Consider the following 22,579-nt stretch of genomic DNA (forward strand, 5'->3'; position numbering starts at 1 on the left):
AAGTCATCCAAAGAAAAGTTTTGAAATTATCTATTGTGATCTCGTTATTTTTATGTCACAAAAATCTGACATTTGAACATGGATATACAGAATTTTGATAGCCACTTTCCATTACACCGCTAACATGTATCTTCTTCCTTCCTATAGGTGATGTGGGTATGCAACTTGTGCCGAAAACAACAAGAAATCCTCACCAAATCGGGGGCATGGTTTTATGGCTCGATGCCTGGTCAGGCGCGGGCTATATTTGAAGGCGGGCCACAAGGGAAGAAAGCCAAACTGCAGGACTCTTCGCTATACCCTTACCGGGGAGCCTCAGGTGACTTGACAGCAACGTCAGACAGAAGTAGACGTCACGGCGGGCTCCTGCCCAGACAGGCGTCCCTCGACAACGGCTCGCTGAGGTACTCTGGACATGGCGATACACCCATAGACAGGTTAGTTTCTAAAACTAATGACACGTAAATTATACAATATGCATGGAGGGATCAAAATATTTTTAGATCAGTTACATCAGAGGTCCCCAACCTTTTTTGCCCCACGGACCGGTTTCATGTCAGACAATATTTTTTGTCTGACATTTAAGGCCCGATAGATACAGCAATATAATGATATGACCGGCATGAAAAGTGTGGTATTTTCAAAACATAATAATAAGCACGAATCATGACAGGAGGAACACCCTATCTGGCCGCAACATTCTCTGGTCGCTCTGATAATGTTTAAACGTGCCTTCAAAATAAGATACGTCGCAACTAAGATAAGATAAGATAAGAAAACCTTTATTAGTCTCGCAATGGAGAAATTCCCGATTCACAGCAGCAAAGTTATGAAAGGAAGAAGTAGAACAACAAAATATAGGAGTTGCTGGAAAGGCAGCCACTCACGCGGCGCCATTTTGAAGTCAAAATAACAAAAATAACACAACACAACACATAGGACACAGACAGTCATGCAATCTTCACCACTTTTCTGCATACACTTTGTTGTCTGAAGCAGTTATAGATGAAAGAGGAGAGGATCAAAGTGTCCTTTCACCAGTGGATCAGAGACGTCATGCTGAAAATGTGCACACGTCTGCTACAAGCTAAGTTTTGAAAGCAAACACGAAGCTGTAGCATCCATTGACGAAAAAGAGATTGGCTCACATCTCCTGTCCCATGTAAATCCACTTCAATTCCAAGCCGCGACTCCCAGTTCCACATCCGCATCGGGGCTAACGCTCCTTTCTTCTCATCGTCGGCTCCTCAAGCCTTACATCCATCCAGCCGCAGACCGTTCAACAGCACCGATCTCTCCGCTGAACAAAGTGGGGCTGTGAAAAATGCTGCCCATAACAGGCGCAAGACACAAGCGCCCCGGGACTGTCCAGCAACGACAGTCAAATGGCGCCGACATTCCTACCAGGCAAAAACAGTGCTGGTATACCCATGCTGCCGAGAAGGCGCAACCACCAAGCACAGAGTTTCCTCCTTGATGAATGTCGTGGCCAAAAAATGCTGAAAAAAGTCCACATCAGGTCCACACGACGTAACAACAAACACAAAGTGATGAAACAAACCAAAAAACAACAAAAAAAGCAAGGCTCATGAGAGCACTTGCCGACGGCTGCCTACTCGGGCGCCATCTTGACTTCAAATGAAAAGTGCATGAAAAATATGACTCACCATTGCTGCTTGTTATGCAGAGTAGGCTTGGCGCATCCCCTTGAGATAAAGCCATATTTGAAATAGGACTCCTTATACTGTCTATTAAATGTAGCTTTCTCTTTCTCGAAAGTCGTAGGCTCCTCTTCTGTCTCCTGGTTGTGCCTTTTCCCCTTCCCGAAGCAAACTTTTCAAAGACGTTTGTTTTTTTATGCGGTAACCTATCACGTGACCGAGAAGCGCGCATTCACCTGCGTCAAGAGTGACATACTGTAGACTGATATAACAGAGAATCTGGTCATTTTTCAAAATAAAACATCTATCAGATTCCGAAATGAATAAAACAGAAGGAATTTAAGTTATTTATTCTTTCTGTGCAGCCCGGCACCAAATGACTGGTCCGCGGCCCGGTGGTTGAGGACCTATGAGTTAAATGGTTATTTTTTATTTGATGCGTTCAAAATGATGATGATAGACAGTACTATACAGATGCTTCATGGAAGTGTCTGGCTAAAAGAACAGAAGGCTATTCAGAAGAGTGCTTCATGTGTGCAACTGTTGTATTGGTTGGTGCAGAGCAGTGACTCAAACTGTGCCTCCTTGCAAGCCACACATCAAACTGCTTGTCCACATAAGGCCTATAAAGGAGAAACAGATACATAGACTGTGCCTCTCTGCAATTCTTCGACACCCATCCACCCAACCCACTCTCACATACCACACAAAATATGTAAGAAAACAGTGCTGATGAACTGCTGGTGGATGGAGGGTGAATATTTTCTCTTTTTTTCCCCCCAGAAAGCTCACAGGTTGACTCGTTTTCGTTTGATCTTGTTGGCCAGTTTAGGTTTTACAGTGCTTTAGGTATTTAACTTAATTCTACTGTTCAGAAAACGGTGTTTCTTATTTCATGTGCACTGAATTCCTTTTCGGGAACCATTGGCATGCTGTGCTTGCATGGACTCTTAAATTTAGTTCCATGTCATGATATTGTTACCATGTAAGGCAGTACATATCCACCTGGTGGCTCCTTCCTCTTTCTTCTCTCGAAACTATTAGCATTTGAAACACTTGTAGACACCTCTACAAACAAAGCGTTGCACGCTCTTGCTCACCATCCATGTTTATAGTCTGGTATTAGTTAAACCTAAGGCCATGGTGGTGGAAGAATCTCCCAGTATGTATGTATGTATTCATTCATTCATTTATTTATGTTTTCAAATCTCTGTGCTTCCATAACATGATGAAGCTTCTGTACAAATGTCTAGTTTTTGGCAAAGTATGATGCACATGCATGTGCTGAAGTACAACTGGTGAAGATGATTCCTCTTTCCATCCAGTGGATGTCTGCTCACAAGCAGTTCAGACTTCTACACCTCCCACTTAGCCACTTTCTGTTCTTATTACAATGCAAGAAATATGTCATGGGTTCAGGTTACAAGATTTTTGGAAATTCTTGAAATAGCGTTGATTCAGGATGATAAGGAACAATTGAACAGAATTTTAAAGTTCCGCTGTGGAAAAAATGTAAATCAATTGTTGGAAAGATGCTCGTCTGCTTCCTGACCTCAGCTCAAGCGGTGCAGCACTGTTTACGTGCCCCTTTCACCCTGACATTTCTCCTTAGATGCCCACAGTTGTGTGATTTGGTTTCATGTGTGTGGTCTGCAACTCAAAAGCGAAGTGTAAATTGAATTTCTCTTGGTTCAGAAAATGGATGGATAAATGGGATTGTAATCACTAAAATGCTTTTCTATAAAGTAAAATCTAGGACCCAATGAATAATGATTTTTTTTTTGTTTTTTCAAAGGAGACTCCATTATTTAATTATACAACTATACTTATATATCAAATATACCAATTAATCAGCCAGTTATTTTAAGAAATATAGAACAAATAAAATAACTTGGGGTGTTTTGGGTCCCTAAAAGCGTACACCAGCAAAGAAATGAATTCGAGGCAGGTGTTTGTTTTACAATACAGTCCTTTAGACCTTACAAAAAGGAGAAATGTTCTTCAACAACAACATGAGAAAAGCATGAACTGATGAATTTAGCTTTAAATTTAGGCCATAAATGTGTGTATTACATAAGCAACACGATGGACCCTATTTCGGTACCTAGCGCAAGTGTAGCGCAAAGTGCGGTCTAACAGTGCACATGGGTGGAGTTTTCTATCTTTTAGTATTTCTGTAGACATACACACAGTTAGAAATGGGCCTCTGTGCCATTGTGGCAATGAACAGAGTCAAATTGCTTTTCTCATTTCCTTATCTATCCAAACGCGCCCTTAATATCCTGGTGGCGCTATTTTTAAAAATGGATCCAAATAAAAACAAGACTGTGTTCCTGAATGAACAAACACAAACAAGGCGAAACAAGGCGGAAGTAGGAATCTTTATTGTTCTATCATCCATCCAGCTATGGCTGGGTTATGACAACGGACCCGCGACTGAACACCATTAATTTTTGGGGGGTCACCTGCACATAAATCAAGACGAAAAGCTAGCGGGACGCTTTAAATCAAGTGAAGTGGGGGAAAAAAGGAGACTCACAGTCAAAATGCACCCTCAGACGATTATTGAACGGTGCAAACGGTCAAACATGCAACTGCAAAATGAGAACACTTACAAGCAAGCAGCAGCAGCAATAGACCAAGACACTTGTCAAGACGGGTCACATTTTGACTAACCTGACATTGCTCACGAGGCCACAGTTCAGACACACAGTTGTGGAGACTCAAGTCAACTTTATCTATAGAACATTTTAACAACAACCGCAGCTGTTACAAAGCGCCGTCTGTACATAAGATGGAACATAAAAAACATGCAGACCACACAGCAATTACACGTTTTACAACCTAGTTTATTTCTTTACATTCCCATTCATTCACAATACAGTGCTATTTTCTTTTGGTGTAACACGTAAAATAATAGCGGTCGTTTTAGGGCGCAAAAACGGATGACTGCATTTCCAATTCATTTCAAAAGGGAATACAGATTTGATATGTCATCTTAATAGCCTGAAAGATGCCATGCGATGATGGGGCGGTTGATTAATTACGCTTTACACTCGATGGGATGGAATCCCTCGTCTCCAGAGCAGCCCCCACCCCTCCACCCACCGCGGATGTCGTGAACACACAAACTTCCATTTGAGAGGCGTCGCTGTAGAACGCCACTGCATCGGAATGATGAGCTGATGGTGTGACCCCAGTCGCGGAAAACCCCTGACGACAGCGTCGCCTCAGTGATGCTTTGCCTTGTGTCTGCTGCTGTGCGCTTATGCCAGAGCGCGCAGGATGAGAGCGATGACAAAGAGTGGGCTGCATTCCAGTGCAGCAGGGCGCGTGTGTTAGCGAGACGCCGTTCCTCGACAAAAAATATGACTTGGATGTGAGACCGCCGATGCATGGTTGTGGGAGATGCAGATCCCGGTCGCCGTGTAGGATGTTTCCCCACCTCAACCTTCCTGCGGGCGACCACTCGCCTTTTGCAGCCCCGCGCGACGTTCGTGTCACGATCGGGAGAAGAAACAACGCCTTTTGGGTACCTGCAACGCGCTCTTACCGCAAGTCCGAAGAATTATGACCAAAGGATCCCACCCGGAATGCGACTCACCTAAGGACACGTTTGTCGAGGAGCTGCTGGGGAAATATGGAACTTGATCGACGTCGTCGCGTTTAATGCGCCCACGGAGATACGAGTCAACACAAACCGAGGAGAATGTGTAAAGGGGGAGACGGAGGCTTCGGGATGTATTGTGGCTGAAAAGAAGAAAAAAAAAACACCCCGCAAAGAGGAGATCCGCTGTCGAACACAAAAGGAAGAAAGCAGGAGGGCGAAAATGCAGTTTGAGACATTGCGTCAGTTCTGTAGCTCGGTTCTCTCCCATTTCAATGGTGCTTTTTCGGCCCCTCAGAACATCTTACAGACTGAGCTGTTGGAACAGGCGCTGAGCAACATAGGGTGAGTGCTTCCTTAGCGTAGACGTGCTCCTAATTTATGAGGAAGGGCTTCCCCGTGACTGTGGCAGTATTGGAGGTGGGAGGGTTGTTGCGTTTATCGATTAGCAGCCATGCCCGTGTAGTAGCAGCCGCCGGCACAGAAGTGAGCTTTCTGCTGCCGCTGCTGCTGCAGATCTTTCCTGCCACCTAACATCGGCTATGCTGCTCGAGCGCGCTACATGTGTGGGCGCGCACGTGCGTGCTGTGATTGTAAATATACAGTATGTGCATGTGTGCGTGTGTTATTGTATCATAATCACCGGCTTCAAACAATAACCGTGCAGTTCGTGAGTTGCTCGTTGCGACGTATTGCGCTTGTGTCTGCGTGTGCGTGCATGCTCCAGCGCACCACTGCTGCAGCGTGTGCGCGCTTCACAGCCGATGTGGTGTGCTGCCGGAGAGGAGAACATGAGGGAGTTGAAGACCGGTAGTTTAACTTCACCCCAGGAAACAATAGACTGCAGACCCACACTCACTCAAATGCATGGCATTGTGGTTCCAATATGTAAGCGGAGCGCACTGACAAGTGTCCTGCACAAGTCCACCAAATAAAAAAAGGCCTTCACTATTAGTTGGAACCACATGGATGTAGTTATCGGAAATTAGAAAGAGACCCTTTGCAAGAGTATTTGTATCTGGAAAAAATCATACCAACACCTGGACTGTTTAAATTGTTTTTCCTTGAGGGATATTATGGATCTGTATTAAACTCTAGCTTTTAATCAAATTGCAACCTGCTCTTTGTGGGATTTGATAGACCAACAGACATGCTACTAGTACTTAAACATGTTAAATGTTAGCTAGCTAGAAGACTGGCTGCTTTTGCTGTTTGTCAAGAGAAGTTGGATTTGGCTTTGCCGCACTGGAGTATGTTCTGATTAGCCTGCTAAATGTTTGTTTCATTCGTAGAGCGACCTTTGGTCACCAGACCTCACTGCCACGGTAGACACATTATGCTGATGGTGAAAGGAGCTGGAGTCCTTGTAGTTGCAGAAAATGAAGAACACAATTCCAGTGAACTGTTATCATTACCTGCATTTTTACAAAATGTGCCCTTTCTATGTACAGTGAAACTCCTCTACACCAAAATCATGTTTGCAGCAAGAGATTTTTCACAACAGGGGACTTTTAACTAGCAAATTTTATCTCAGACTGTAGCAAATTTGATCTCAGACGTAAACACGAACACACACAAAAACCATACATGTATATGTGTACTTTTTTATTTGTATTCCAATAGTGCATAAGTATGAGCATAATGTTTTTTGACACTTCATATAGCCAGCGTAGATAAAAAAAAAAAGGGGAAAGAAATTGCGAAATTTACGATCAGCATTTACTTTCACTTACATCAATTTCTTGCATAATGTCTTTTATTTTGCTTCCTCTATCTTTCATTTTTATTACCTTTATCCTGTCTTCAAGCGTTAAAGCTTTTCTTTTCTTATCTCCTTGGGATGCAAAGGTCCGTTTTGTCGCCATTTTAGCAGTGCAACGTTCGTGCTGCGTCTGAAACAAATACTTCCTGTACTATTGCGCATGTGTAAACCAGTGGAGTGGTTGCTGTTGCCGTTTCCGAATGAAGCAGTAGAGGTTGCTGTGGCATGCTGAGGTTGGATTAGACTTTTGCGGAAGGCTTGTTTTCGTTGTAGTGAATCTCGTTGCGACTCAAGAGCAGAGAAAAAGATTTCGTATCACGGAACAGGGGGACTTTTCGTTGTAGGGGGAGCAGAAAAGTGGGAATGGCTTTCATGCATGAACATTTTTTCACACTAAGGGGTATTTTCGCCCATGTAGGTTTCTTTGTAGATGAGTTTCACTGTAATCACATTAGTGAGCACAGCAAACATACACAAAACAGCACTTGGCAGCTGATCCAGCTTAGTTTAAGGACACCACAGTTGTTGGACCACTTCAGGTAACAACTACAGAAATTCTGGAGTCAATGAAACTGAGGCTAGCAAATTCTTTCTCCCTGCTGATTTCTTTTGACTCTGATTACAACACAACATCACTTACTGCATATTAGTGGTCTTATCAGAGACTAAACAGGCTGCTGTCAGTTCAAGCTTTGCTCTTTGTGTTGGAGGTGTCTCTTTTCATGTTTTGTTAAGGTTTTTTTTTTTTTGTGCCTTTCTTGCCCATACCATGCCTGCTAATGGGCTGCATGCTTTTAGATTCTGCTTTCATGTATAATGCATGCCGTGTCAGCCGAGGTCCTAATAGGGTGTGGGGATCCGTTCTTAGAAGGTTTCGGAATTGAGTGCTCCCTACATTTAAAACGAACGCACACATACACACACACACACACACACACACACACACACACACACACACACACAGACCACAATGTCAACTTTTTCCGTTTTACATATACAGGACATGAGTCTTTTCCGAGTTGCTTTTATGTTTTATGTAAGGAATGGCGATTCATTTTAAAAATGATGACGTTTGAGTTGCAATGGAATGAATGCAGCACTCACATGAATATGCGGTGCTGCTCTTCATTAACTTCAAACCTAGCTCGATGATCTTGGGTGTGCTTTTATGAGTCATCATCCTACTCTCAATTGTTGACTTCAGTTCCCAGTATCATATTGCCTTCTGAAGTGAAAGCATATTTGCAACTGTGCGCTGCGCCCTGAGCTTTTAAGAGCATGACAGCATGTACAGTTCAGGCGATGAGAAAGGACAACTGGTCTATTGTTCCCAGGCCTACTTCCCAACATCAATAGTTTTGCAGGCATGAGAGGCTGTTTGACCACTTGAAGTGGTCATTTATTAATTCTGGGTTTTATTTTCTTGATGTTTGGGACTGATTACAAAGATGAAGTAAGTTGTTATCATCACACTCAACAGCAATGTCCTTTTTTTTTCATAGCCCGTATTGGACAAAGCCAATACGGACTGGATTACTTGCTTATGACAAGATATGGTGGAAGAACAACTGAGATGAAGTAAAGTCTTCTATCTAGACCTCTGTTCTGCAAAACTTCCCAAGGTGTTTCAAATGAACGGAAAAATAATTAAAATGACAAAATTATTTTGGCTGTTGATTGAAAAAGAGAGAGAAATAAAAGAGCAAGATACAAAGTACCAGAATGTGGCAGGAGTATCCCCCCACCATAACCATGGTGACACAGTTATAGAAGAGGCAGAAGACGCAAGCATATGGGACATAAACATGGAAGTGAGAGGAGAAAATTGAAGGAGAGGCCAAGTGTCCATAAAGTTTGATTTGGTTCAGTTCAACTCATGGGGGCCTATTTTCAAGTCTAGACAAGGCAAGGCAGCTTTATTTGTATAGCAAATTTCATCCAAAGTACACAAGCAAGGAAACAACACCTACAGTCTTTTACCAACATAACAGTTCATGACAATCTGAGGCAAACCAGAGAAAAGCAAAAGTAGCTTACAAAGATTAGTAAAATAACATATATTGACAATGTTTAAACACATTAACAGAAAGCTGAAAAACCATTTAAAAGTAAAGAAATAAGAGTAGGTTTCTGAAAAGGAAAACAATATTAAAAGATGTTTAGAAGACCTTAATCAAAGGAATGGGAAAACAAGCCAAGTTTGGATTTAAAATCATTTATACTTGGGGCTGACTTCATTTCTTTTGGCAGGTTATTCCATTTGTGTGCAGCACAGTAACGAAATGCAGCTTCACCATGTTTACTTTGAAATCTGGCCTCCACTAATCGACCCAAGTTTGCAGAGCTCAGATCCCTGCTGCGCTTACGTTCAATCAGCATTTCTTTAATGTATTCAGCACAGCGTAAAGTGCAGTCTGACTGCGCATTGGTGGAGTTTCTTTCTTTTGGTATTTTCCTAGACTTTACACAGGCAGAATTGAACGTAAGGGTGAATGTGTCCCGTTGTGGAATGGAACGCAGCAGACTCCCGACCAATCAAAGCCGCGCCTCTCATTATCATTAAAATCTGGGCGGTCAAAGCACACACATGCTTGACAATGCAGGAGCAGAAATTGTTGTTGTGGTCCGGGAGATCAGATTGGCGCTCAGTAAAGTGCATTTATGCAGCGAAGTAGCAAGATCTCCTCTTGCGGCTGATGTAGTTGGCCGCGCATGTGACAATTAGAGACTGCTTTGCACCCATGACCGTGCGTCCGTTTGTGAATATGATTCGAGAGACAGCGTACGAAGGATAATAAATACTCTTTGTTAGCATCCCTTAAAATATGCCATAATAACTATGTACTCTTGGATGTTGGTACTTCCAAAATGCAAACACTACCTATTTTTCACGAGTGCGGAACACATGCTTTTCTACAAAGGCGTTTTTCATGCTCATCCAGTAAAAAAAGGGTGCAATTACTACACAGCAATGGCATCCGACAGAGTGTTGTGCAGATTCATCCTCGTCATTTTGTCAAAGTTGAACAGAAACAACAGGAATTTTTCAGTTTAAATTTAATACGAAAGGCTTCTTCAATTCTGATCAACTTCTTGAGCGTGTCTCAAAGAGATTTAGATTTAGTTGTCACTCCACCAACAGTGAAAACGGGTCCATTATTCTCAGGCCTTTTCTGTTACATGCGACTGTTCATCCAGTTTCTCATCTCTGCACCTCTCAACTGGGTGTTGGCAGCACTCAGCTGCTGTAATTAAAGCAGCCTTTTATTGGCTTTGTCCTCGCCAAGGGAGATGTATGCAGGAATAAGGGAGGCCCTGGTTTATTGCCTGGGCATCTAAGAGAGGAGTTTTGATGATTGTACACTGGAGAGGGAAAAAAAGAAAGGGATAAAGAGAGCAATAAAGTCAAGAAGAAAGCTAAAATAAAAATGATAGCAGTGCAGAAGAAAGTGGATGAGTGAAAGTAAGTCCTTCCAGCTCCTCAGCTTTCATAAAGTCATACCTCACAATCAGACACAGTGAGAGAGAAAAAAAAATGTCCATGGTAGGTAGCTAGAGTGGACCATATAGTAAGATAAGCGTCTTGCTGATGCCCCCAACCCCTGATTTGCTTTGCTGGATGCTAATCCTGTTGACCTGCAAGCTAGGTGAAATTGCCTTCAGCAGCTGTGGTTCCAGGTTGCCTCAGCACAGTCTCACAGCCCGAGTCACGCATCACCCGGCTACATAGACGTTATGCAGAGCTCTTTCCATACAGTGAAACAGGATTAACAAGGCATATAAAGGTAGCAACAGTTGAATAGATACATTGCAACAGACTCGCATAGCACTGACATCTGGATCCTTTTTATGCCCGTGGAGCGGAACTGATTACCTCAAAGGTTGAATGGGCACGTGTGCATGCATTGATGTGTGTATGAGTGTGACCCTTGACCCTAAAATATCATTCAGGGTTGAGTGACACTATCTCTGGAGTTCACCCAGTAAAAGACTATTTCAATTTCATCAGAAAGGGGTCTTCCATCACAGTTTTGCCCCAGGTCCCCAAAGTCCCTGTGCTTCTAAATGGACTCAATAGAAGACACAAGGGTGACATAAATGTGTGTTCCTCCATTTGTGTTTGGGACAGTCAGTGCATGTGGTTGGCCACGTGTCTGCAGTCCGGGACCTAGCAGATCTATTGCTTTCTAAAATTGCTGCTTTTTTTGTGCTTACACAGATGTCTGCTGTCATTTGTTTTTAAATAGCAAGAAGAGAGAAGATTAACTGCATGGATGATGCTTTTCCTTCAACCATATGCTCCAATGTGCGATGTTATTTGTCAATGTCAGGAACTATTTAGTAATTTGAAGAGAGTCAAAATTTGCCTGACTTTGCTGTTATTGCCTTCTGTCAGTGTAGGGCATTTGTGGAAGGGGAGCTACAAAAGTTATTTCACAAGTCCTCTTGGGGCGTAGTGCTTAATTGCTTCTTAACCTTAAGATACGGCACATTTTAACCTCATTCCAGTTTCACTTTTACATACTGAATATGACAGGTTTTTTTTCTATGTGATATCATTGGTGACACAAATGAGCAGGGGATAACGTTACATTATGAAATCATGTTGATTATACGTAAGCAAAATAGCAATGCTCACTTAATTGGTTGTGTCAGTCTCGTGCAGTTGAATTACGTAGACAAATATCAGAAACAACTTTGGGATGCATTGCAATTTCCACCACTGTAAACCGCACAGACAAGATATTGTTACATTATGACCTCTTCTCCTTCAGTTCGCCCATCAGAGGTTGCCATAAAAATTGCATCGATTGTATGACTGAGTTTTATGCAAGATGGCGGCCCTTTTTAGATGCAGTCCTTTCCCTTAACTGGGCTTGGCCGGTTTGCAACGGCTATTGGACAGGAACCAAACATTCCGAAGCTGCATGTACCTGCCAGTGCCCATGTTTCAATCAATAGCGAGTCCTATTACTTTGGAACGGCAGAATATCTGATCCAGCCCTCGTGTTGAATCTCATTAAACTGTGCAAGTCGTCATAATTTTGGAGGTGGTCAATGTAAAGTTTCTTGTGTATCGTACGCTGCAGTTATTGCAGTGGTTCTGAACCTTGTTAGAGGTACCGAACCCAACCAGTTCATATGCACATTCAACGAACCCTTCATTCGTGAAAAATAAAAATTGGATTTTTTTTTGTACGAATTCAAGACATAAAAAACACATTCATTAAAACAAACAAAAAAAAAATTAAACACAATTAGTATAAGTATAACGTTTTTTTAAAAATTTGCACAAAATGAACCAGCCAGTGATGGTGAAGCGGGCATGTCATAACCAATTGACATGTTGAGTCGGGTGTGTCTTAACCTCCTTGGCAGAGGCTCTGTCGAACCCCTGAGACTGACTCACCGAACCCCTCGGGTTCGATCGAACCCAGGTTAAGAACCACTGAGTTATTGTTTTGTAAATGAGAAGTCCAGCCACTATTTCCACCTCTCCTGTGGGATGCAAGATGGTCCTGATATAATTCTATCTTTTATGAAACTGTACTCTCCTTATATTATGACATTGTTATAATGATCTCCCTGTATTGTTTCATGAATGGCTAAGGGGCTGTTTTTCACGTAATCCTGTCACCGTGCAGCAAATGCAAACCCATTTCATGCTCTAATTTATTAAATTACCGGTACCAAAAATACACTTCAAGAAGCCGTTTGATAACAGAATCATGAAAAAGCTTAATCAAACATCTGCGCCTATCCGGCCCTTTGCTGTCGTCATCCATCTCATCCTTAGCTTGTTCTCAAATCCTCTTTTGCAGCACTCATGGTATTTCACAAGCTCAATGAGATTAATTATCTCCATATTTTGCAAACACTGCACCGTGTGCAGTTCCCCTGTCTGCCGGAAACGTGTACAATTAGCTCAGTTCATTTGGGTTGCAAATGAGTCGGCCCTCGCGATACTTGGCGGCCTCTCCGGGCCTCTTCTGCAACGTAGGAGAGAACTCAGCCAAGGATTGATCAAAAGCCTCCTACTCTCGCAGGCAGATGCTGAGTAAACAGAGAATAAGAACCGCCTCCTACTGCATCCACTTCTTCTACCTTCAATATTTCTGTCTGTCTGCTAGTTAGCATTAAAGAAGCACCATGTAATATCCCCATTATAGTTCATTAGGTTTTAGGATAAGATTTGATCTCTTGAGGTGGCTCAGGAAAGGGAAAAAGCTCAGTTGGACAATTGTAATTTTTTATGAATTTTTTTCATATTATTGACATAGCACATATTGCAACCAGACTCTGCATAATCTCCTGCTTGCTCATCCTGTCTCAGTTGTTTGCTTCATTATATTTGTTCACGTGCATTTATATGAATATAAGGATCATTACCAATCAGACCATTTTAGTGCATATTTTCCTTTGCGCTTCAGTCTGAAAAGACGCACAGCTGTGCACTTTTTGGACTTTGCAGATCTTCTCATTGACTTGAGCGTGTCTCTTGCGCTCTTTCAAATCTCGCCTTGACATTTTTTTCCCACACAATTCGATCTGTTTCTTCTTAGATAGTTGCTTCAGATCTGTCCTGTGCACTGCTGTTCATATAGTGCCTCCACAATGGTGCAACGCTGCTATTACAGTCAAAATACAAAGCTGCCGCAGAGGGACATCAATCGCTCAATCAACAGAGCTTGAGCTTTATGCTGTGTTGAGCGATATCGATCGGTCTGGCTGGGGGCGGTACAAAATTAGCTTGAGGCGGCAGCCACACAATTTTCAACGCAGGAAAAATCCTGGGTTTGTTGCATTAACTTTTTGTCATTGCAAATTTTCTTACCTTCACTCTTTCCCAATTCACACTATCACCTTTTGAAACCATTCTCCTGCTTAAGTATGGCCAGTTTGATCACAAATCACATTTTCCTCAAACATATGCAATTCTCAGTCAATTAATGCAGTCAACGTTTTGACCCCTATTTGTTATCAATGTCTTATTAAGGAACTACAGTAATTGTCAAACTCAAAAGGCAATATATGTCTGTAAAAGATTCCCAAACTCTCATTCCCCAGCCTTCGGATGTACTGGCCATTAATAATTGGCTATTGTTCCACTTTTCGATCCCAGCTTTTTTTTGGCCTGAAAGACAAATGTTATGAGCATTACCAAGATTAGGTGGAAATGTCAAGAATGTCTTCGGAATGTTAAGTGACTAAGTGTTATGTTTTTGTTTAGGTTTACATTTGGTCCCCATGTGGCCTTTTTGTCTTCACCTGTTCTCGTCATTCGTGCCCCTTGTGTTGAACCGATCATATCCTTCAACCCTTTGTGTCTTGTCCAGGTGTTTCTCGTTGACTTTGCTTGTATTGAGTTCCCTGTGTTCTGTCCGTGTGCGTGTATGCTCCAGTCATGTTTTGTTTCTGTCAGAGGTTTGGTTTTTTTTTTTTGCTACTTTGGTGTCTTGTGATTTTCAGGACTTTGTTAGAGTATTTCAGTGAGTTTTTTCCAGCGTACTCCTGTTTGTATTTTTGTTAAATACATTTTGTTTAGTCCTCCCTGCTCCTCCTGCCTCCCTGCTTTTTGGGGTCCTACAACTACCACCTCGCAAAGCTTGACACTGAGAAGGTTTAGTGTTAAAACATTAGACTGGTGGTGGTAATCCCAGATGATGGGTTCATTCTCCCTTTGGAAGCTGACACGGTGAGGTGTTATATGAGACAGCTGTGCCCCAACCCGACATGGAGAGCTGTTTAACCTGAAGCCCATCATCATTTGTCAGCAATGATTGTACAAACAAAGGAGCACTTCTCACCTTGATCAGACTTCCACATCTCTACTTCCCGCTGATGGGAGGTCACTTCCTGCAGCTCATCTCATCCTGCATTCCTGCATCTTTGCTAACGGATTGGTGTGAGGAATCCAGCACAGCCTACTCACACAGTTCAGCCCCGGAGATGTTATTTTGGTCGGCAAGAATTATTGAAGGCTCCTCTGACTCACCCCTCAGCTTTTTCATTACCTACCAACTTGTATTGCCAGAGAGCCAGACAGAATCACTGCCACTGATTTCAAATGCAGTTTGCTCATTGATATGAAAACTGCATACTTTGCAAATCCAAAGGAGTTTGTGCGTGCCTGTGTATGTGTGTGTGTGAGTGAGAGAGAGAGAGAGAACACGAATTCTATATCTTTAGTATCAGAGAACAAGGAAGTACATTTTAAAAAATCCACTCAAAGTTTGTAACAGTGTAGAGTAACTAAGTCATACCAAAGTCCTACCAAGTACTAGGTATTCAACAAAAAAGCAGGCTTGAAAACAGTATCTCAAGGTTAATTATGCACTTTCAGACCGAAAAGTCAAGTGTAGAAGTGATGACTTTCAGTGGCACTAATTAACTCTGCACAAGAGGCTAATGCAACTCTATTTGACTGTTGGATAGGAGTCCTGCCGTCCATGCAGTCCATTGGTATGCACAGTCTGCTGGGAAATACAGTCTACTGGCCACATACTTAAAGTGTCGGCAACCGATAAATTTGAGTGTAACGAATGGTCTGTTTAAGTGACTGATTTTAAGTGACTGATTTTATCCTGCATGGGATAGAAGTGTGCTATGGCAACAAAGTCAACATTTGGAGCGGTTCTCATAACAACCGGTATTTGTGGGAATGTTTCATACTTTGCTGTTGTTGGACCTTTGGTCAGAGACAGGTATTTTTTTTTTGTTCTATTTTATGTACTTCAGTCTAGTGACAAGTGCGACAAAGATTTTGGTGGTGATGTGTTGTCTCATCAATGCTTGTACGATTGTAATTTGAAAAATCCACATCGATTCAGAATGAAACATGAACAGTAATCTCAATATAATTTCAGAAGGGTGGCGCGGGGGTCAAAGGGCGGCCCGGTGGCCGACCGGTTTGTGCGTCGGCCTCACAGTGCAGAGGTGCAGGGTTCGATTATGGCTCCGGCATTCCTGTGAAGAGTTTGCATGCTCTCCCCGGGCCTGCGTGGGTTTTCTCCGGGTACTTTGGTCTCCTCCCACATTCCCAAAACATGTGTGGCAAGTTAATGGAATACTCTGAATTGTCCCTAGGCGTGAGTGTGAGCGCGGATAGTTGTTCGTCTCTGTGTGCCCTGCGAATGGCTGGCAACCAGTTCAGGGTGTACCCCGCCTACCTCCTCAAAGACGACTGGGATAGGCTCCAGTACACCCGCGACCCTTTTGAGGGTAAGCGGATCAGGAAATGGATGGATGGATAATTTCAGAATTACTGCTGAATGATTATTTTCTTTCTGGACACCCAGTTGCACTTGGTTATTTCACTGACATGCTGTGAGTCACTGCAGATGCTAGCGACTAGTGACTTACAAATCAAGAGAAAAAAATTATTTGGTTTGATGAAAAAATGATGACTGCTGCATCTCCTTTTTCCAAACAGATTTTCAATGTATTTCCATTTTTGCATGTTCTTCACGACCTGCGTGGGTTTTCTCCGGGTACTCCGGTTTCCTCCCACATTCCAAAAACATGCGTGGCAGGCTGATTGAACACTCTAAATTGTCCCTAGTTGTGAATGTGAGTGTGGATGGTTGTTTGTCTCTGTATGCCCTGCGATTGGCTGGCAACCAGTTCAGGGTGTCCCTCGCCTACAGCTGGGACAGCTGGGATAGGCTCCAGCACCACCGGTAATCCTTGTGAGGATAAGCGGATCGGAAAATGTATGGATGGATACATCTTCCCTCAACAGCCTCCAAGTCCATTTGTTTTGCAGCCGTTAATATTTTCACAATCTTGAATCAGACATTACCGTTAGCCATCTCGGATGTTTATTAAAATGCCTCAGTGGTTCTCCTATGCTGGTAGCAATTGGCTGTGTAGTTTCAGGGCAGTTGTTTGAAAAGAAAGATGAAGAAAAGCAGCGATGAATGTGTGTGTGCCGCATTGTTTTCCAGAATAAACAAGGGATGACTGTAAGATGGTGAGCAGACATGAATTATATACAGACAGTGAAACTATAATGGCTTAATTTATTTGAGATGTCATTTTGTTTTAATTACTCATCCAGGAAAATGTAAGTCACATACCTGCATGTTGTCTCGATGTTGGATATGTTTCTCTTAGGCATGCCGATGAGGTTGCGATGCCTTACATGCACATACTTACTTGCAGGACCTTCAGCTCTCCTTTTGACAGGTGTCTGTATTCCATTTAACATCAAACAAACACATTTTTGTCTTCCTCTCCATGGTTCTCTAGTCAACAAAGGTGTCATATTAAGTTCCAGCAGTATGTGATTTGCATTGTGGCCTTTTCGGTGTGATGGAAAGAATATATCTATATATATACCTGTATATATATATATATATATATATATATATATATACATACCTGCGTGTATATGTTGTTTGCACTTTTAACCTTCTTCTCTGCAGAGAGGAATAGCAAAGAGCAGGGTAGTTCTGACTAGTATCTTATCTAGATGGCGTAGTCTATTGGGGCTTGGCCTACATAGGATGCTTGCCGTGTCTCTTCTTTAAAAGGAGACCTTACAGGCAGTGCAGTGCAGAGCAGAGGCCGTATTCACCATACACAGTACGAACAACAGGAACGCACAAGGTGCTGGTGGGTGTGCTTATGTAAGGGACGATATGTTAACAGAGGCGTGCGTCAGGACAGGCAGGGGAGAAATAGCCTCCCTGTCCCCTCCTTGCATGTGAAAAGATTAAAAAAACAAAACAAGTGATGATTGCAGTAAATTATTTTCCATTCTAGTTGTCTGTTCTACGCTTTCCCGTGATTTTATTTTTCAATCCAATGTTGTCAACGATTTCATCATTCCCATGAATCAAATAGCTGAATGTGTGTATTTCCTGCTCAAATGCACGACCAAAAGCGTTGCACTTTCAGTGCCTTCAGCAACTATGCACACATTTTATGCCACACTCCAAATCTAACACCGACCAGAGCCCGCCTGATGATCGCGTGCTGCCGCCAAGAGCGTAGTCCGTCGGCACAGGTCCTGAAGGGGGGGTGGAGGGGTGGTCCGGGGGCAGAAAGAATAGAGGCAGCAGGGGCAGTTTGTGGGCATGCACGACAGCAGGACACAAGCGCGGGTCTGTGCCGGAGCTTGGCTCTGCAGGAAGAACGAGAGCATTGCGTGCGCTCCAGGCTCGGCATTCTATACAGCGGAACACAGCAGATTAAAAACATTTGCAGGGACGGCTGGAGGGCTAATTTGCAATGGTGGGATTACATGAGAGGTGCGTCAGTGGCAACAGAAATGAATGCATCTTCCATCTTAGCCTTTTACTCGTTCCTGCGAAGCAAAGCTCTGATGTAATGCCAATATTTGTTTTTTGGTGATTTTTTTTCATCCCAAAACTTATTTGACGTAATAAACAAAACACCGAAAAAGAATAATATTCAACCCCACTCTAGCATGTTTTTTCATCACTCAATTGCATACCTGTCAACTTGTACGTTTTCCCCCTATTTTATGTTTTTTTTTATAATTTCAAATCATATATGGCGTATTACAACTTTTATACAGGGAAAAAAATTGTGAACCAATCTCACAAAGAGATTGGTTCACAGTTGGCTCAAATCCAGATCGTCTCACCTGCTGGTAGCCAACGACAATGCCGTCGTCGATTGCTACTATTGTCACGGCAAACCAACAAAAGTAATCCTCAATCGTATATATTTTTTCATCGCTGTGTACGGTCGGATTGATAAAGCATGATGTGCGCATGCGCGGTAAACCGTTGTACGGATTTTTGTTGCTTTGTAAGGGGAATCGTAATCATTTATAAAGTTAGCTATTAGCCAAGGTTGACAGGAATGCGATTCAATGAAACACTTGAGACAACACACGGCTGTTCTGATTTTGTCGCATTTGTGCCAGAATTTTTTTATCCAGCAAATAGATTATAAAATGTCTCCACGTACTCCCTGCAATGTGCTCACATATTAGTCACACAGTTTTCCACACAGCTATCAATAGTTGAATGCAATCACTTATTTCTTTGTAAAACCTCGTGAGTGGCGGGTGTTTTGCTCCATCTCATTGTCGGTCACTGCCAATGAACCGTTTGTAGGACGATGTTGTTCATGCTACATAATGCGGCAAGACAACAAAAATTTGGCCGTGAATTTAAATCGAGTGTCTTGGAGGTAGGGGACATGTATAAACATGCAGGAAAGTGGCCCTCGAGGATCTGAATTGCCCACCTCTGTTCCATGGCAATATTCAACCATGAAGAACTTCAAATTATGTTCAGACTATTTAGAAAGTTTTTGGTGATTTTTGTGAATATTTGTCACTTAACTGTCTCCTATAATCCCATAATGACAGATATCGTATGCAGAAAAGTGGTGAAGATTGCACGACTGTCTGTGTCCTATGTGTTGTGTTGTGTTATTTTGACCTCAAAATGGCGCCGCGAGAGTGGCTGCCTTTCCAGTAGCTCCTATATTTTGTTGTTCTACTTCTTCCTTTCATAACTTTGCTGCTGTGAATTGGGAATTTCTCCATTGCGAGACTAATAAAGGTTTTCTTATCTTATCTTATCTTATCATCACATTCTGAGCTGCAGTAAGCAGTGGTATTGTGACCAAAACCCTTAATGTCTGTAGAAAAACTCCATGGCACTCAATGTGGAAAGAAAGGTTTAAGTTTGTCGTACTGTAGTTTTCAAATACGTCACCGTGTTTGCAACTCCAGATTCTCAGAGTCTCCCAAGTGCATAGTGTCCTCAAGGTTTCTTGTCCAGCTTTAGTCTTGCAGCCTGGCCTCATTAATATCAGCGGGATGACTGTTGAAGGAGCAGAAGTCGATGTCCCTAAACTGTGTCAGCATCAAGTGTGGGCACTAAGTGGACCTGATGTGCAGGACTGGAAATGAAGAACAAATCTTAACAGGACAGCTTGTACTTGAGGTGGAGGAGGAGGATGAGGGAGAGAAGGAGCATCCTTTGACAGCACTAAAGGGATGTTTTTTTTCCAACTGTGAAGGTTTTTTTGGACTGTCCCTCACAACCCTGCAGTATCTATCCATCCTCTATCCCATAGGTGTCAAACACAGGTCCTGGAGGGCCGCTGGCCTGCATGTTTTCTAAGTCTCCCTGCTGCAACACACCTGATTCAAATGAACAGGCTTAATGTCAGGCTTGCGCAGAGCTTGCTGATGATCTGATCATATGAATCAGGTGTGTTGCAACAGGGAGACTTAGAAAACATGCAGGGCAGCGGCCCTCCAGGACCTGAGTTTGACACCTATGCTCTATCCGAACCGCTTCCTCTCGGGGGTCGCGAGTTTGTTGTACTCTATCACAGCTGTCTTCAGCCAGTTGGTGGGGCACACCCTGAACTGGTTGCTAGCCAATCGCAGGGTACACACTTTGACAAACAAACCATTTGTACCTTGATTTACTTAGGTTTCATTTTATTCCACAACAAATTAGGCTGTTACTGTTGGTTGAACATAATAGGCAAACGTTACATATTTATCAAGTATCAAGTCAAGTATCAAGTACAACTTTGTTGTCAAATGTACAGCACAGATGAAATTCCCTCCCTCTTAAACAGACAACAGACAACAAGAGGAGCCGCTGCGGGTGCCCGCACCGCCATCAAAAGAACACTTAACATAAAATGACAAAATAATACAACACAACACATAAAACAGACAGTCGTGCCATCTTAACCACTTTTCCTCCATTCACTTTGTTGTTTGAAGCCGTAATAGATGAAAGAGGAGCAAATCAAAGTGTCCTTTTCACCAGTGGATCAAAGACGTCATACTGAAAATGTGCACACGTCTGCTGCAAGCTAAGTTTGAAAGCAACAAGAGGCTGTAGCATCCATGAACGAAAAAGAGATTGGCTCTCGTCTCCTGTCCCATGTAAATCCGCTTCAATTCCAAGCCACGACTCCCAGTTCCGCATACGCATCGGCGCTCTGCGCTGACACTCCTTTCTTCTCATCGTCGGCTCCTCAAGCCATGCATCCATCCAGCCGCAGCCTGTCCATCAGCACCGACCTTTTCGCTGAACAAAGTGGCGTGTGAAAATGCTGCCTACTTCAGGCGCAAGACACAAGCACCCCAGAGCTGTCCAGCAACGACAGTCTAATGGCGCCGACATTCCTCCCAATCAAAATCAGTGCTGGTACACGCGTGCCGCCGAGAAGGTCGCAACCACCAAGCACAGATTCTTCTTTGACGAATGTCGTGGCCAAAAATACTGAAAACAGTCCATACCATTTACATGTTCTTACTGCCCTTTAATATGAAATCTTTTACCAAAAATGTGATTATTTAAATTTTGGTGCCTCAATCCTGGAATAATTTTATTTTCATGTACCATTCAAAGTGCAACTACCACCGTCATAGATTTTGAAATATACAGCAAACTGACGTGGGCACTCAAGAGTTATTAACTAAGCACAGGTGACGCACAGAGCATCAGCCGCAGCTCTGCCGGTGTCTTAAATTTGTGTCTTCGTGGCTGCCTTTTCGGGATTATGTCAATTATACATTCTTGCACAATGTGTTTTGTTACAACAGCACCTTTACAAAGTCACTCCAGCTAGGCAGTCGGAAATATTCTTTGTTTGATATTTTTGGAGTGGACTCTTATTATATTGAAGGTGAATTTTCACCCAATTTTTGCCACTCCACATAGATTCTACAGTGCCCTTAGCATCTGCTTCTTTTGCCTACTTGGTAAGACGTCCGTGCTCAATCTCCACCCTTCTAAGTGCTGTGCAACATCGTGTTGCCTCCTGCCATCATATCATTCCACACTCGTCTGCCGTCACATCCCTCGCCCATTGTCCCTTGCAGCTCTGAGCCACCCTCTTGGGAAGGGTGAGGCAAATGGGAGTACACAGAATGGAGAGGCATGATTGGACAATCACAGTAACAGATGTGAAATCAATTTTTGAGTGTAACGCATCGGCGACATCCCAACAGAATCAACCAGATCTCAATCAGATCAAGCCACTGAAAAACAGCTACATCATCAAAGTGCCAAGCCTGGGAGACACGTTCAGTATTTGCATAAATATAATGCATGGAAATGATGAGGTGGAGAATTTTTTTTTTTTACCCACGGAGACTTCCAATCTCTCCGCCTACCCCTCCTCTTTCTCCTTTCTGTTGAGTCTGTAACTCTGAACCTTCATCCTGAATTAAAGCTTGCATATCTGACTCTGCTGGGTGATTGATGATGTTGTTCTTTTTGGCAGGTTGAGCAGCATTCCTGCTTGACCTCTAGCCAGATGCAGCAGTCAAATGATGATGATGATGATGTTTCGTCCTGATCCTGAGCTCTCTTTTAGACCTCTAGGAGCTTTTGCAGCAGGGTTATAAATTGTTCTATTCAGTCATATACAGTAAGGAGCAGGAAACTGTGCAGCAGACTGGTCGAAAAATGCAGCACGTGCAGCAGATGCTGAGACTTGGCATGCATTTATCGTACACGGTAACACAGATACGCTTGGATGTAATGGATTTCTTTTATTTTGAGGGGTCTTATAGTTACGCAGTGGCTA

At 42.9% G+C, this 22,579-nt stretch overlaps 1 protein-coding gene across 7 annotated transcripts in view; it reads left to right on the forward strand.

Annotated features, from left to right (window-relative positions):
* rims2a (regulating synaptic membrane exocytosis 2a) overlaps positions 1 to 22,579 on the forward strand; it is a 139,344-nt gene that overhangs the window by 46,630 nt on the left and 70,135 nt on the right. For 4 of the 7 annotated variants that reach the window (XM_086112617.1, XM_086112623.1, XM_086112622.1 and 1 more), the window contains one exon: positions 148 to 437. In XM_086112617.1, the coding sequence (XP_085968743.1) occupies positions 148 to 437 (290 nt within the window). Of the gene's footprint in view, positions 1 to 147; positions 438 to 4,489; positions 5,614 to 22,579 lie in introns of those variants that run through there. The other 3 variants (XM_086112620.1, XM_086112624.1, XM_086112619.1) reach the window with 2 other exon arrangements.

This window comes from Hippocampus guttulatus, chromosome 6 (assembly GCF_054856545.1).
Source record: "Hippocampus guttulatus isolate MCC_2025c chromosome 6, RoL_Hgut_1.0, whole genome shotgun sequence".
Lineage (NCBI taxonomy): Eukaryota > Metazoa > Chordata > Actinopteri > Syngnathiformes > Syngnathidae > Hippocampus > Hippocampus guttulatus.